A 16,759-nucleotide genomic window follows, 5' to 3' on the forward strand; every position below is an offset into this window, starting at 1 on the left:
TAAAACTATAAAATTCCTAAGAAAACACAGACATAAACTTCATAACCTTGGATTAGGTGATAGTTTCTTAGATATGACATCAAAAGTACAAGTAATAGCCCTAACCGGTTTGGCTCAGTAAATAGAGCATCAGCCTGCAGACTGAAGGGTCCCAGGTTCGATTCCGGTCAAGGGCATGTACCTTGGTTGCAGGCACATTCCCAGTAGGGGGTGTGCAGGAGGCAGCTGATCAATGTTTCTAACTCTCTATCCCTCTCCCTTCTTCTCTGTAAAAAATCAATTAAAAAAGAAAGTACAAGTAATAGAAAAAGATAGTCTGGCCAGCATGGCTCAGTGGTTGAATGTTGACCTATGAACCGGGAGGTCATGGTTTGATTCCCAGTCAGGCCATATGCCCAGGTTGCAGGCTCGATCACCAGTGTGGACCGTGCAGGAGGCAGCCGATCAACGATTCTCTCTCATCATTGATGTTTCTATTCAATGATGTTTCTGTTCTCTTTCTCCCTATCCCTTCCTCTCTGAAATCAATAATATATATACATATATATGTATATATATATGTGTGTGTGTGTGTATATATGTATATATATATATATATATATATATATATATATATATATACCTTATCTAATAAAGAGGGAATATGCAAATTGACCATCATGCCTTAATGGTCAAAATGGCTGCACCCACAGTGGAGGCTGAGTTCCTGTAACAAGCCTTAATGAGCAATCAGCAGGGACCTAAGGCTGCGCCCCCCGCCTGGTGGGGCTTGACAGGGGACCTTAGGCCGTGCCTCCCACCCCCGCACCAGGCTGGGGGACCTGAGGCCGTGCCCCCTGCCCCAATGCCAGGCCAGGGGACCCATGTCTGCACTCCCCACACCCTCTGCCATGTGGAGCTTGACAGGGTTCCTGAGACCGCGCCCCACACCCAGCAGGGCTTGACAGGGACCTCAAGGCATGCTCCCTGCCCCAGCCAAGGGATCTCAGGCCGTACCCCAGCCCTGGCACCGGGCTGGGGGACCTGAAGGTGTACTTGGGGACCTGAGGCTGCACCCCCCGCCTGGTGGGGCTTGACAAGGGTGGGGCCTGCTAGGTCTGGTTTTCGCCCAATGGGGGTGGGGCCAGCTGGGTCTGGGTCTCGCATAATTTTGAGGCTCTGCAGGTGTGCGGGGACTTGACTCTGGGTCCCGCTGCGCACCCCAGACTCTGACAGGAGGAAGATTTTCATATACATTTTACTAATTTTCTTTCATCTCTGACAAATAGCAATATTAAAATATTTCCTCTAATTAATCCCCTTTTAATGTGCACGAATTTCATGCACCGGGCCACTAGAGTGTGTGTGTGTGTGTGTGTGTGTGTGTGTGTGTGTGTGGCCAAATTATTATGAACCACCTCACGTTTGTAGGCAAATTAGTTACAATTTCTCGCTGAAGTTGCTAGAGGGCCAGACCATTATAAATAGGGAAGCAGGTTGTTTACCATGACAGAAGTGATTTTTTTCTGAAGATACGGGTAGACAATGCGATTTAATAGCCTTTGAACGTGGGATGATTGTTGGTGCTTGGAGCCATGGAGCGAGTATCAGCAAAACAGCCAAAGGCCTGTTCGAACACCTTTGCTGTCTGCAGTTACCAAGATAAAACGTCTCCAATTCGTACAGGAACACAAGGATTGGACAGTCGAGCATTGGAAAAAAGTCACGTGGTCCGATGAATCACGTTTCCAGTTGCATCATGCAGATGGCAGAGTGAGAATTTGGCGGAAACAGCATGACAGCATGTACCCCACATGCATGAGTACAACCCTTCAAGCTAGTGGGGCAGTGTTATGGTTTGGGGCATGTTTTCCTGGCATGATTTGGGCCCTTTAATGCGTGTGGAACAACGTCTGAATAGCACAACATACCTAAGTATCATTGCTGATCAAGTTCATCCTATCATGTTGATGGCGTATCCCAATGGAGATGGCTTCTTCCAATAAGAACCCAGCTGCCACGCCATGCCATGGTGCTCGTGTTGTGCAGGAGTGGTTTCAAGAACATGAGGGAGACTTTACCTTGCTTAGGTGGCCCCCACAATCACCAGATCTCAATCCAATTGAGCATTTGTGGGACGAAGTTCAAAGAGCCATCAGGCAGCTGGTTCCACAACCATCAAATCTCACAGAACTGGACAGTGCTATCCATCAGGCATGGTGTCAGAGTCCTCGCATCACCTTTCAACATCTCATGTGGAGTCAATGCCAAGAAGAATCGCCGCAGTACTGAAGGCAAAAGGTGGCCCAACAAAGTACTGATGGGGTGGTCATAATAATCTGGCCACTCACGTTCAAATATATCCCATATTCAAAGGCTGTTAAATCTCATTGTTTACCCATATCTTCGGGAAAAAATCACTTCTACTGTCGTGGTAAACCACCTGCTTCCCTATTTATAATGGTCTGGCCCTCTAGGAACTTCAGAGCGAAATTATAGCTAATTTGCCTACAAACGTTAGGTAGTCATACAATCTGGCCACTCAGTATATATTTAAAGATAAATTGGACTTCATCAAAATTAAAAATGTTGCCCTGACTGGTTTGGCTCAGTGGATAGAGTGTCGGCCTGCAGTCTGGGGGTCCCGGGTTCGATTCCAGTCAGGGGCATGTACCTTGGTTGCAGGCACATCTCCAGTGGGAGGTGTGCAGGAGGCAGCTGATCAATGTTTCTAGCTCTCTATCTCTCTTCTTTCCTCTCTGTAAAAAATCAATAAAATAAAAAAATTAAAAATTTTTGTGCCTCAAAGAAACCAGTCAAGAAAGTGAAAGAGGGCTCTAGCCAGTTTGGTTCAATGGATAAAGCATCAGCCTGCAGACTGAAGGGTCCCATGTTCAATTCCAGCTAATGGCACATGCCTGGGTTGCGGGCTCGATCACCAGTAGGGGGTGTGCAGGAGGTGAGGGTGTGCCAGAGGCAGCCAATCAATGAGTCTCATCATTGATGTTTCTTTTTTTTTTTTTTTTTTTTTAATATATTTTATTGATTTTTTACAGAGAGGAAGGGAGAGAGATAGAGAGTTAGAAACATCGATGAGAGAGAAACATCGATCAGCTGCCTCCTGCACATCTCCCACTGGGGATGTGCCCGAAACCCAGGCACATGTCCCTGACCGGAATCGAACCCGGGACCTTTCAGTCCGCAGGCCGACGCTCTATCCACTGAGCCAAACCGGTTTCGGCATCATTGATGTTTCTATCTCTCTATTCCTCTCTGAAATCAATAAAAATATGGTTTTTAAAAAGTGGTTCATCAAAAAAAAAAAAAGTGAAAGAAGGAAATTAAAAAAAAAAATTTTTTTAAAGTCCTAGCTGGTTTGGCTCAGTGGACAAAGCATCGGCCCACAGACTGAAGGGTCCCAGGTTTGATTCTAGTCAATGGCATGTACCTCGGTTGCAGGCTCAATTCCCACCCGGCCCTGGTCAGGCCCTCTCACATCAATGTTTCTCCCTGTGTGTCTCTCCTCCTCCCTTCCACTCTCTCTAAAAATCAATGGGACAATATCCTTAGGTGAGGATGAGCAAACAAACAAAAATAAAATAAAAATTTAAAATTTTATTTTTTTATTTTTTTAACATATTTTATTGATTTTTTACAGAGAGGAAGGGAGAGAGATAGAGAGTCAGAAACGTCGATGAGAGAGAAACATCGATCAGCTGCCTCCTGCACATCACCCACTGGGGATGTGCCCGCAACCTAGGTACATGCCCTTGACCGGAATCGAACCTGGGACCTTTCAGTCCGCAGGCCGACGCTCTATCCACTGAGCCAAACCGGTTTTGGCAAGATTTAAAATTTTTAAATGAAAAGAGTGATGAGGTGGGTGTGGGCTAGAAGGGGGTCAATGGGGGGGGAAGGGGGACATCCGTAAAACTTTCAACAATAAAGATAAACTTAAAAAAAAGAAAGTGAAAAGATAACCCACAGGATGAAAAAAGTTTTTGTCATGTATCTGATAAGGAACTATGTATCTATAGAATATATAAAGAACTCTTACAAAACTCAATTTTTAAAAACCTCATTTCAAATGGGCAAAGAGCCCTGGCGGGATTGGCTCTGTAGATAGAGCATGGACCTGTGGACTGAAGGGTCCCAAGTTTGATTCTGGAGAGTGGCACATGCCAGAGTTGTGGGCTCGATCTCCGTGGTGAGAGGGGGGTGTAGGTAGGGGTGCAGGAGGCAGCAATCAATGGTTCTCTCTCACATTGATGTTTCTCTCTCTGTCTCTCCCTCTCCCTTCCACTCTCTCTAAAAATCAATGGAAAAATATCCTCTGGTGAGGATTAACAAAGAAATAAAATAAGGAAAAGCAAATCAAAACCACTTCCACTCACCAGGAATCTACTTATATAAAAACCCTGGGTATAACATCACGTCCAGAACCGCAACCAACTGGAAGGAAGTCAGTCCTGCAGGGGTCGTCTTGGAAATAGCTGCACCCTCCCCTCCCTCCCAGCTGTTTCCCGGAGGTGTTTCCTGTAAGGGCAGGGTTTGAGGCAGGAACCCGCCCTCGGAGCGTGGAGGCATATCTTTATAAATTGTGCCGCGCCAGCACAGCCAAGGGTGAACCTGAGTGGGGGCAGCTGAAAGGCTTAGAAAAGACAGACAAGAGAATGAAATCTGGGTTTCGGTGGGAGGCTGCTTCTCTGAGAGACAGCGACCACGCCCACAGCTGTGTCTTTATTCTATAGCAGATGCCACAAGGCAAAGTAAGGACATGACCAAGATGTTTACAAGATTCTCCTGGGTTTCAATCCTACTCAACTACATGCACCTGAACTCTGTCAAGCCCATAGTACTCAGACACGTGGGGCCACATGTTCGGACCATAGGTTCAAGCTCACAACTATAGCTGTTGGCTATAATTGTGCTGGGAGGGCCCTGCCCTCCAAGCTGGGACTTGCACCTGGCAATGAGAGGACTGTGCCCTCTCATCAGTCCAAGGCTTGAACCTGTCCAAAACACTGTAGCGGCTCCCCACAATAAAGTTTGAATACATTATATTAGAGGTTGTGGTGGTACTGTTTTACCCACAGCGTCTACAGGAATTGCTGCAAATTTACTTCTCGGTGGAAGAACCTTTCATTCCCAATATAAATGACCAATTCAAGCACTCTGAAAGTGTTTTCACTCTTTCTTTTTTTTTTTTTTTTATAAATTTTATTGATTTTTTACAGAGAGGAAGGGAGAGGGATAGAGAGTTAGAAACATCGATGAGAGAGAAACATTGATCAGCTGCCTCCTGCACACTCCCCACTGGGGATGTGCCTGCAACCAAGGTACATGCCCTTGACCGGAATCGAACCCGGGATCCTTGAGTCCGCAGGCCGATGCTCTATCCACTGAGCCAAACCAGTTAGTGCAATTAATTCCCTTTTAATGTGCACAAATTTTGTGCAACGGGCTACTAGTGTTACAATAAAAAAGACAAATAATAAAAAGTGTTGGTGAGGCCCTAACTGGTCAGCCTGCAGACTCAAGGGTCCCCGGTTCGATTCTGGTCAAGAGTATGTACCTTGGTTGCGGGCACATCCCCAGAAGGGAGTGTGCAGGAGGTAGCTGATCGATGTTTCTCTCTCATTGATGTTTCTAACTCTCTATCCCTCTCCCTTCCTCTCTGTAAAAAAATCAATAATATATATATATATATATATATATATATATATATATATATATATATATTTAAAGTGTTGGTGAGGACGCGACGTTGGAACCCTCATAGATTGCTGATGGGAGTGTAAAGTGATGCAGGCATTTTAGAAAAAGGTATGGCAGTTCCTTGAAAGGTTAAACATAGAATTACCGTGTGACCCAGCAATTCCACTCCTAGCTATATATACCCAAGAGAAATGAAAACATACAACTTTTAAAAATCTGACTCACGATAGCTAAGACACAAAGATTTGCATGCAAATATCAACAGCTCATTATTTGTATTAGCCAAAAAGTGGGAACCACCCAAATGCCCATCAACTGACAAATGGATAAACAAGATATATTTAGACAATAGAATATCATTCAGCAGTAATTAGAAATGAAGTACTAAGTCATGCTACACAGGGAATGAACCTTGAAGGTGTTAAGTGAGAGAAACCAATCACAAAAGACCTCATATTTTGTCTGGTTATAATAATGTGAGATACCTGGAATAGGCAAGTCTTAGAGCAGTGGTTCTCAACCTTCCTAATGCAGAGACCCTTTAATACAGTTCCTCACGTTGTGGTGACCCCCAACCATAAAGTTATTTTCGTTGCTACTTCATAACTGTAATTTTGCTACTGTTATGAATCGTAATGTAAATATCTGATATGCAGGATGTGTTTTCATTGTTACAAATTGAACTTAATGAAAGCATAGTGATTAATCACAAAGCAATATTTAATCATATATGTGTTTTCCGATGGTCTTAGGCGACCCCTGTGAAAGGGTCGTTCGCCCCCGCTGTTTAGAGGCAAAAAACAGATTCCTAGTTTGGCTGGGGGGGGGAGGGGGGGGGGAGATGGAGGTGACTGCTAACTGTGCGGGGCTTCTTTTATGGATGCTGGCAATGTTCTAAATTTTACTGTGATGGCTGCACAACTGTGCATATACGAAGTATATGAATGTGTCTGGGAATAAATGGTAGTAAAAGCCAGTGAATTGTACAATTTAAATGGGCGAATTGTATGGTATGTGAACTATGTGTCAATGAAGCTATTAATTAATTAGAAAGAGAAAAAGAAAAATACGAACTGGGCTCAGTTGTCACCTTCTCCAAGGGCCGTCTCCGCCCCAATAAGCCCTCCAATTTATCCTCTTTCCTCTGTTTTTCTTCGCAGCCTGAAATCGTGAGGTGTTTGTGGTTCTCTCCTTTTCCATCTTCCGGTCTCTCCTCCAGGGGAGCCTCTCAAAGGCGGGGCTGCACCAGGTCAGCTCCAGCGCCCCCACTTCCTCCCCGCCCCCCAGGATCTATAGTGGAGGCAAGGAGACAGGGTTTGAATTTCTGCTACTACGAAACACAAACAGGTCCCCATAATAATAGTAACAACTAGCATTCTAGCGCTTAATGAATGTTACCACTTGTTAATTGCTCTGTGTCTGGCGTTTTACATGGGTTAGCCCAGCTAATTATGGTCACATTTCTAGGAGAAAAACAGTGGAATTATTCCCATTTTACAGATAAGAATTCTCAGAGATGTGGCTTGAGATCTCCGTAATACACCTCCAGGAAAGGCGCCGCCATCGTATCATAACATCACGCCCACCCTAGAGCTGGTTCCATTTATACTTAAGCTTGAAGCGGGGGTGGGGGTGGGATGAAAACGCTATAACCCGCCACAGAGGTCTCTCCGGGAGCCTACCACTCACCGCGTGCTGCGCGCGCCTACGCACCCTTACGGCCACGACAGAACCAGACGGACTCATCGCGTTGCCTCTCGGGAGTTGTAGTCTAGTCGCTATGGAAGACGGGGCTGTAAAGTGATTGGTGCATCTAGAGCCAATGAAGAAACAGATCTGGTTGAGCGCGGAGCCAAGAAGCCAATGGACCCGCGGCTTCGAGAGGGCGGGACTTCCTGTAACGAAGTCATGGTGAGCAGCTGCGTGAGAGTAGACACTTCCTTTTGTGGGTGGTGGCGAACACGAGGAGAACGCCATGAAGGCCTCGGGCACGGTAAGGCGGCCGCGACAAGGGAGGGGGCCGGGGAGCGCATCGTGAATCGGATGGGGGACCCAGGAGGGGTTGTGGACCGAGTCCGTAGTGCGCGCTCCCGGATGGGACCCGTGCGTTCGCGTGCGGCTGCCCGGAGGTGCAGTCAGCATGGCGGCCATTCTGGGCGCCGCGTGGAGAGAGAGGCCGATTCTTGATCCGGGCCCGTTCGGGGATCGCGGAGTCGGAGGGAGGCTCTAGATGCACCTCGTTGAGTCTCCGGATCTCAGTTGGGTAGTGAGCGTAGTTCTGGGGGCGGCAGTAGTGTTCCATTTTCCCAGGATGGCCGTGAGAAGTGGAGGAAAGTTATGAACTCTAATTGGCGAGGAGATTGCGAGCCTTATCGCTGTGGCAGGTGCTGGGCAGAATCAGAGGGCGCTGTGAGGCAGAGATGGAAGAGTGGGTCCTCGGGAAATACAGGGCTGGGGTGACGTCATGTGCAGCTCTCCAGCCCCAGTTTCCACGCTGGGAAAGGCATTGCGTCCGCCCCTTTAAGAACGGGTGGTCCGCGCGGTTCACGTGGCAGATTCAGAGGTGGAAGTAGCCGAGTTTGCAGTGTTTGGGGCTGGCTTCTCCTGATCATAATGAAACGATGGCGAGTCGTTTAGGTAGGTGGCTCTTTTCTGCTATGCCGCAGGGCTTCGGTTTGGCAGACACCTCACCTTAGCATCGTGTAGACGGGGAACCCACACCTCCTGGGCACCTGGGAAATGCAGGCAGCTGCAAGCTGCTGGCAGCGGTGCAGGAACTCGGGCTGGAGAGGGAACTGGGTTCTTGTTTCCGGACTACCTGGGGCGGGCTGTGAGATCCCGGGCTGGTTTCTGTCTCAGCCCCAGAGTGGAAGAGAACTTTGGCAAGATGTTCCTGAGCTGCGGAGATGCTGTGGACGAAGAAGGTTGCCTGATGGTTCAGAACCTGAGGCTGCAAGTCTAGGCCTCCATTTTGCCACAAGTATAAAGAGAAAGGGAGACACAGTGGGGCTGATGGTCCTGCCCAACTTTCTGGAGCCAGGGCAACGGGCACACCGCCCTTACTTTTATGGGGAAGGCGGGACAGTGGTGTGACCCACCATCCCCTGGATTCCACCTGTAAGCCCAGGGCTGGGACTGTCCCTCCTCTGTCCCTGATCGACATCACAAGTCTCAGGGAAGGAGAGCGAGGCATCTCCACAGTTGCCTGGTTGCTGGTCCTACCTCACCTCTGATTCTGTTTCAGCTTCGAGAGTACAAGGTGGTGGGGCGCTGCCTGCCCACCCCCAAGTGCCACACGCCACCCCTCTACCGCATGCGCATCTTTGCACCTAACCATGTCGTTGCCAAGTCCCGCTTCTGGTACTTTGTGTCTCAACTAAAGAAGATGAAGAAGTCTTCAGGGGAAATCGTCTACTGTGGGCAGGTATGGAGCGTCCAGGACACGGTGGGGTCTGGAGTGGGTTTACACCTCCCATGAGGCAGCCCTGGCCTCACAGGGTTATGGCGCGTCAGAGCCCCTGGTCCTGTTCACAGGTGTAGTTCAGGCCCTAGACCAGGATGGGGTGGGCGAATCTGCTCTTCTCTAAAGAGAAAGCCCAAGACCTGGGGATGGTGTGGCTGTCGTGCTGGGATGTCTCAGCTGAGGTCATCACCTTCCCTGGACCTCATCTGTGAAGGGGAAAAGGTGCCATCGCCTGGGCACAATGGCATGATGGGCACTGGACTCTGCATCATGTGGCTACACTGGGTGGCAGCTGGTCCCCATGAGGAAAGTGGCCTGGACTACTCTGCACCCCCCACTTTTCCCGTGGAGATTTCTGTGGACAGCAGATTGCCCTCGGTTGTCTGAAGGTTCAGGGCAGTGGCTCTCAACCTTGGGTGGCAACCCTTTCACAGGGGTTGCCTAAGACCATCTGAAAACAAATATATAATTACATATTGTTTTTGTGATTAATCACAAAAACCCAAGCACCTAAACCCAAGAACTGCTGTTTGCTGTAGCAGCAGTTGAAACAGGTGCTAACAGCAGTGGATCTTGTCGCCTTTGGGGGCTGTCATCTTGCCCCTCAAAGTGAATTGGAAGGTTCTACACTCCTGGTGGCCAGAGAGGGGTCTCCTAGGCAAGCACCTAATGGGAGTTTTGAGGAACACCCAGAGACCTAATGCTTTAATTATGTTCAATTTGTAACAATGAAATTGGGGGGTCACCACAACATGAAGAACTGTATTAAAGGGTCGCGGCATTAGGAAGGTTGAGAACCACTGGTTCAGGGGCTGTCCTTGGGACAGCAAGGGTAGAAGTATTGGCTCAGTGAGGGTAGGGGCTGGGGTGGAGGCCCATTTACTACTCTCCCCTCAGCCAGTCTCCTTTTTGGCAGGTGTTTGAAAAATCCCCCCTTCGGGTAAAGAACTTCGGCATCTGGCTGCGCTACGACTCCCGCAGTGGCACCCACAACATGTACCGGGAGTACCGGGACCTGACCACCGCCGGCGCCGTCACCCAGTGCTGTAAGTTGTCTTGTGTCACGTCCATGTCCTTCCTTTTAGAGTCATCCTTGACAGACATCTGCAGCTGTCTGACACCTCCCCCCTAGACTGAGGCAGGACAAATGCAAGAGGCTTTTGGGGGTGTGGGGAGTCCCAGGGATGGTGATGGGTGTTGCTTAGGAGGTAGAAATGGAGAGGATATCCCAGGAACACCTTTTCCTGGAACCTGGCAGCAAGTGGACTTTTGGGGCCAGTCTCTGGTAGAGACGCAGCTCCCACCCATCACCGTGTCCAGCTCTTCTCCAGTGTTGGGACCTGTAGTGGGCCAAGGTGCTCCCAGGGTGGGCCACCTATCAGGGCTGAAACCCAAGCACCTAAACCCAAGAACTGCTGTTTGCTGTAGCAGCAGTTGAAACAGGTGCTAACAGCAAGCGGATCTTGTCGCCTTTGGGGGCTGTCACTGTGCCCCTCAAAGTGAATTGGAAGGTTCTACACTCCTGGTGGCCAGAGAGGGGTCTCCTAGGCAAGCACCTAATGGGAGTTTTGAGGAACACCTGTCTGTTCACCCTGCAGACCGAGATATGGGGGCCCGGCACCGTGCCCGTGCCCACTCAATCCAGATCATGAAGGTGGAGGAGATTGCAGCCAGCAAGTGCCGCCGACCAGCAGTCAAGCAGTTCCACGTGAGTGCACTGGGCCCCTGCTGGACTGAGGGGGGCTCTCCCTAGCCTTGGGTCTGACGCAGGAGCCCAGTGGGGCATGTCCACACCTCTGTAGACCTTTCAAAGGACAAGGTTAAGAGGCTTCCACCACACCACCCCCTCACCTGCCTCTCTCTGTCATAGGACTCCAAGATCAAGTTCCCGTTGCCGCACCGGGTCCTTCGTCGCCAGCACAAGCCACGCTTCACCACCAAGAGGCCCAACACCTTCTTTTAGATGCAGGGTCTCTCCCTCCCTTGGTCTGCCCAAATAAACTTTTTGGGAAAATCAGGGTGCTCATACACACTTGTTTTCTTTGCATCCCTGCAGAACTCAAAAGGGCATAGCCCAAGAGTTCTCTGCTCTGAGAGGGGTATTGCTCAAGTGGGACCCAGACAGCAGGACCCTCAGAAGGGGTGGTGGGAGTCCCAGGAATAGTGAGGGTCTCACCCCCAAGCTCTCCTGCCCACTCAGGCTTTGTCCAGTAAGGAGCTGTCATAGGTGGGGTCCTAGTGTGAGGGCCGAGCTTTCAGCCCTATCAGGCAGCCCTCTGCTGTGAGCTTTGAGGGTGCATTGTAGGGCACAGGCTTGGCCCCCAAATCTGTCCCACGGGCCTCCATTTCCCCCCATTCTGGTGGTGAGATGCGGCAGCTGGACCCTGGAGGAAACCAGGATGGTTAGGCTGGTTCTACCTGGGACCTCCCCTCCTGGCCCAGAACCTAGTTCTTGGTTCCAAGATCCTTCCAGGGTATTTGAGGGCATCTGTCTCCAGGAAACCACTGAAAGCCTGGAAAAAATGCAGGCACGAAGCTAATCCCACCTGGCTGAGCCCTCAACAAGGAGGTTGACACAGGCCTTGGGAGCACCTGTCCTTAATGTGTCACCTTGATCCCTCTAAGCACAGGTGTCCAGGCCACCTACCACCTTTACTGATCAGCAGTGCTGGGGGTGCAAGCACCAGAGGCACAGGCTGGGCAGGACCCACCATGAATCAGGAGGGAGCCCTAAGCACAAAAAGGCAGAAAGCCAGTCCTGGTCAGGGAACACAGCTGCTGCCCCACGGAAGGGGAGTAGTGCATGAAAACAAGGTCTCCAACCCACCTGTGGAGAGGCCAGATCCCCAGGGCACAGCGTGTGCATAGCCAGCATTCTAGGCAAGACAGGTGTGAGTGGGTCCCAGGCTTCTGAGGCTCTCAGAGCTGCTTTGCTTAGTCAATGATGTTGGGCCCTCTACGTGGGCTGCCATCCACAGATTATCACTGGGTTCCCCTCAGTGATGTTTCTGAATCATCTACACTAATAAAAGAGAAACATGAAAATTGGTGTCACTCCGCTACATCCACAAGTCACACCCACCAGCCAATCAGGAGCGAGCATGCAAATTAACCCAACCAAGATGGCGGTGGCCACGGAGCTGGAGCGAGCAGGAGGCTTGGGTTGCCCCCAGTGATGGAGGAAGCCAAGCTTCCTGGCCAGCCCTGGGCTCTGCTCAAGGCTACAAAGTTTCAATTATAGAAGGCAAATAAATCCCAGATACCTGCTTCCCTCCGCTCAAGGAGGTGATAAAAAATTAAAGGAGGGGCTGGGAGGTTGGGTCGCCAGGGGCAGTGGCCAGCCTGCAAACAGCCATCAGCCCCTCACCCAGGCTGGCCAAGCACCCCAGCGGGGACCCCCACCCTGAAGGGGGTGTGGCCAGCTTGAAAACAGTTCTTGGCCCCTCACCCAGGCTGGCCACAGCCCCCCAACGGGGACCCTCACCCCATGGGGGCATGGCTGACCTTCAAACCACCACAGGCCCATCGCCCAGGCCGGCCCACACCCCAAGGGAACCCCCACTCTGATCCGGGACACCCTTCAGGGCAAACCAGCTGGCCCCCACCTGTGTACCAGGCCACTATCTATACTAATAAAAGGGTAATATGCTAATTAGACTGGGAGACCTTCCAGGAGACCTTCCATACATTCTTCTGGACAAAGTCATGGTGGCGGGCAGAGGCGGTTAGAGGCCAAGAGGGGAGGGCAGTTGTGGGTGATCAGGCTGGTGGGGGGCGGGGCTGTTGGAGTAAGCAGACCAGCAGGGGGGTCAGTTTGGGGCAAGCAGGCCATCAGTGGGGGTCAATTGGGGGTGATCAGGGCAGTTTGGAGTGAGCAGGCCAGCAGGGGGGCAGTTAGGGGCAAGCAGGCTGGCAGGGGAGGCAGTTGGGGGTGAGCATACTGGCATGGGGGGCAGTTGGGGGTGATTAGGCTGGCGGTGGGGGGCAGTTGGGGGCAAGCAGGCCGGCAGGCAGAGTGGTTAGGGGCAATCAGGCAGGCAGGCAGGTGAGTGGTTAGGAGCCAGCAGTCCTGGATTGCAAGAGGGATGTCTGATTGCAGGTTTAGGCCTGATCCCTGTAAACCGGCAGTAGGACATCCTTCGAGGGGGTCCCAGATTGGAGAGGGTGAAGGCTGGGCTGAGGAACACCTCCCCCGTGCACGAATTCATGCACCAGGCCACTAGTCCTATCTAATAATAGACAAACATGGTAATTGACTACCTTCGCTATGCCTCCCATTGGCTAAACAGTGAGATATGCAAATTAACCACCAACAAAGATGGTGGTTGATTTGCATACATAGGCGCAGAGCGCAGGAGCTCTGGCCTGGGTTCCCCGTGCTGGAGGAAAACCGGTGCAGCAGCCAGGGGAAGGGAAGGCCTATTGCACGAATCTTTTTGTGCAACAGGCCTCTAGTATATCCATAAAGACAGCTTTCAACCCCCACCAGACAGTTGGGGCTGGGACCACATCTGTCACTGTCCCTGGCAGAGCTGTAAGTTTGTGGGACCCAGAAAAGGGCAGATGGCCAATGACTATCCCTCCACCTGTGTGTCTGCAGCACATAGGCTAACTGTTAAGTTGCTGGGCCAGGTATTTGTTTTGGGCACTGCCAGACTACCCCCCCATAGATGCATCTAAAGGGTGTCCCAAAATTCACACAAGAAGTAATTTTGATAGAAAACAGGTTTATAATTAAAAATTGTAAATTTTTTATTGATTCATAAAGTATACAGTATAGGGTTATGTATGGAATAGCATATTATAGGGTAAATGGTCTCCACGGCTTTGCTGGCACATATGCACTTGTTGAAATTTTCCATGACCGTTTTGCATAAGTGTGGCTGAATTTCGTTGATACAGCGCTCAATTTCCTCCTTCAAGGCGTGGGTGGTCATGGGCTTGTTGGCATAAACCTTAGACTTCAAAAAACCCCAAAGAAAAAAGTCCAGTGGCATTAAATCACATGATCTGGGCGGCCAATTCTGATCACCAAAATGGGAAATTACACGACCAGGAAATGACTCATGCAGTAATTGAATTGTTTCTCTGGCTGTATGGCATGTGGCACCGTCTTGTTGAAACCACATGTCATCCACATCCATATCTTGCAATTTAGGCACCAAAAACTGGATTATCATGTTGTGATAGCGAGCACCATTAAATTCAAATCTTAGGTGAATTTTGGGACACCCTTTATATCCAACAGCATTAAGGGCAGGAAGCAGCCAATCGATTCTCATTGTTGGTGTTTCTATCCCTTTCTGAATTCAAATATATGTATTTTTTTAAAAGGGATCCTGGTTTTCCCCAACTTTGCCAGCACTGGTGGGTTAGTAAACTGATGGCTGAAAAAATCAAATTTTAGGATTGGCTTTCCCCACCTCCCCATGAATTCATTTGTATCATCTTGGCTCATTATTGGGCCGTTGGTTATGGATCTGTAAAACCTTGGAAAAAAAATCTCCCCATGTTGCAAACACGTTTGCCTTGTGGATTTCGTTAACTTATTGTAGTTTCTAGCAAAAATTCCTAGTTTCTCCAAATATTCCATTTCCCCCCTCAGTAATAGGTTCTCCATATCTATATGCCACCCAGAAAGCTTCCCAGCCTACCTTCCAGTTAGGAGTGGCCATGTGATAGCAGTAGCGATGTGTGCCACGAACAGAAAGTACTCATACAGTTGGAATATCGCCACAATGCCCAATCCTCCAACAGCCATCCTTGGGCACAAGCCACACCAGCAACCAAGTGGGAAGAGCTTGGATTCCTGACCCTCTGTGCGGCTGCTAGATCACTCCCGATGTGGCCTGGAGGTGGGCCCTGATGGCTGTGCCTGGAGCAAGTCACTGCCTACTCTGAGCCTAGTTCCTTTTATGTAAAGTGGGAATGGTGATCCTTTAGTTTGGGGGGTGGGGAGCTTCAGATAAGCTAGAGGTTGAGCATCCAGGATGTACTGCCAGGAATGTGGAAGTTCAGCGTCCCACACAGGTCCACCAGGCACCTCATCTCCACCTTGGGGTTCCATTGAGGCATCATCCACATTACGGCCTGGGAACCAGTTGGGAGGGCTTTGCCCCCACTAGCCAAGGTGTGGGGCCAATCCCATTATTGAGGGGCCTTGAACTGAGGATAGTAAGCCCAGCTCCCTATCTTTAACCTGCTCACCCACCCACCCTGCCATTTGCTCATTGTCTTACCGGTTTGCCCACACACTCCTCTGCCATGTAACCACCCCCCTGCCAATTCCCCTCAAACCCTGCCAAGAGCAGCTGGTGGGGACACTGAACCAAGGATGGTGTTCGGGAACCACCAGGGCAAAGGCCAGAATTAGGGGGAGGTGGGCCCATGAGGCAGGATGGTCCTTGGATTGCGGATACCACTGGTCTGCTCAGAGGACGACAGGAACCCAGTGCACCCTTCCCACTGCCTCAGGTGCTGAGGCATCCCAGGACCCCTTCCTGGGCATGGCCAGGTGCCAGGCATCATGCCCTGGCAAGGCTGGGAGCCCTGGAGGAGAGAGACAGAACCCCTCCTCCCTGACCCACCCTGCACCCAGCTCCTGAGTTAGGACCATCAGGTAGGTACCAAGGCAAGAAGAATGGGGGGCCCAGGAGACCCAGAGACTTGAGAATCAGGATCATAAGATTCTCAAGACTGGATCCTGAACTTCTCCAACTGGATGCCCCTGGGCTCTGGCTGGATAGCTCAGTTGGTTAGAGCATCGTCCCAATAAGCCAAGGTTCCGGGTTCAATCCCCAGTCAGGCCACACAAGAATCAATCAGTGAATGCATAGATAAGTGGAACAACAAATCTGATGTTTTCCTCTTCCTCTAAAACCAATAATAATAATAATAATAAAGAGACTAGACTCCTGGAATCTCACAGTGACAGCACCAGGGGTAATAAAGGTTTGCTTTACTGAGTGCAGGGTACAAGTTCAAGGACCCGGCAGATCATGCTGGAGCAAGCAGCTCACAGCCTGGCCCTTGCCATGTCTCCAGGGAGCCATGGGAGGACAGGATGCCCAGGACAGCAGATAAGATGACATCCCAATATTCCTGCCCCTTTTGCTTAGACTGCAGCTGCTGGGTCTTCAGGAATGCCTTACCCCTTCATATTCTGCGGCCCTGCTTGCCTCCTTCCCATTAAGGTGCTACTTCTCTCCACCCTGCTCCCTGCCCCCCTCCATGCTTCCTGCCCCAACTCCCCAGCAGGCACAGGAGATGGCCCTGCCTACCCCCAGGGCTCCCAACTCTGAACCTCCTCCTCTGACGCCCTGAAATTCCGGAACGTTGTGAATCCGCACATTTCTCCCATCTCATTAGGTCTATGATTAGATCTGCCCCACTAGGCCCCACTGATTAGATCCCTCATTTGCTCCAGACTCTCCAGTGGCTTCCCAGTGCCCTTGGAATAAAATCCACATCCCCCACCAAGGCTCAAGATCCCCTGGTGGCCCTCGCTGCCCAGCTCTTTCCACCCCTGGCCCTTCCCCCAGCCTGGCTCATTCTCTGCTAGTAAGTCTCCACTCACCACCCAGAAAGTGCCCCACCCAC

The 16,759-nt window shown here is 50.3% G+C and overlaps 1 protein-coding gene and 2 non-coding genes across 4 annotated transcripts; all 3 read left to right on the forward strand.

Moving 5' to 3' along the window:
• The first annotated feature begins 7,564 nt into the window (after window positions 1-7,564).
• Window positions 7,565-11,177, forward strand: RPL18A (ribosomal protein L18a). Of its 2 annotated transcripts, none has more exons than XM_036314260.1 (5): window positions 7,565-7,690; window positions 8,942-9,121; window positions 10,077-10,206; window positions 10,759-10,868; window positions 11,031-11,177. In XM_036314260.1, exons 1-5 carry the CDS (start codon window positions 7,673-7,675, stop codon window positions 11,121-11,123), a joined length of 531 nt encoding a protein of 176 aa, XP_036170153.1. In that variant the 5' UTR covers window positions 7,565-7,672; the 3' UTR covers window positions 11,124-11,177. The 2 variants fall into 2 exon arrangements, with proteins under 2 accessions (XP_036170153.1, XP_036170154.1); XM_036314261.1 differs by lacking the exon at window positions 7,565-7,690 and adding an exon at window positions 8,312-8,334.
• Window positions 9,664-9,792, forward strand: LOC118659462. Its single transcript, XR_004968578.1, has one exon. It is a non-coding gene; the product is annotated as a small nucleolar RNA SNORA68 (small nucleolar RNA).
• On the forward strand, window positions 10,553-10,682 carry LOC118659461. Its single transcript, XR_004968577.1, has one exon. It is a non-coding gene; the product is annotated as a small nucleolar RNA SNORA68 (small nucleolar RNA).
• Window positions 11,178-16,759: the final 5,582 nt, after the last annotated feature.

Source organism: Myotis myotis, unplaced genomic scaffold (assembly GCF_014108235.1).
Source record: "Myotis myotis isolate mMyoMyo1 unplaced genomic scaffold, mMyoMyo1.p scaffold_m19_p_6, whole genome shotgun sequence".
Classification (NCBI taxonomy): domain Eukaryota; kingdom Metazoa; phylum Chordata; class Mammalia; order Chiroptera; family Vespertilionidae; genus Myotis; species Myotis myotis.

Excerpts from the sequence above, each read along its gene's own strand:
- RPL18A (XM_036314260.1), top strand. Across the intron at positions 9,122-10,076 it reads AAATCGTCTACTGTGGGCAG|GTGTTTGAAAAATCCCCCCT; the intron begins GTATGGAGCGTC and ends CCTTTTTGGCAG. Across the intron at positions 10,869-11,030 it reads CAGCAGTCAAGCAGTTCCAC|GACTCCAAGATCAAGTTCCC; the intron begins GTGAGTGCACTG and ends TCTCTGTCATAG.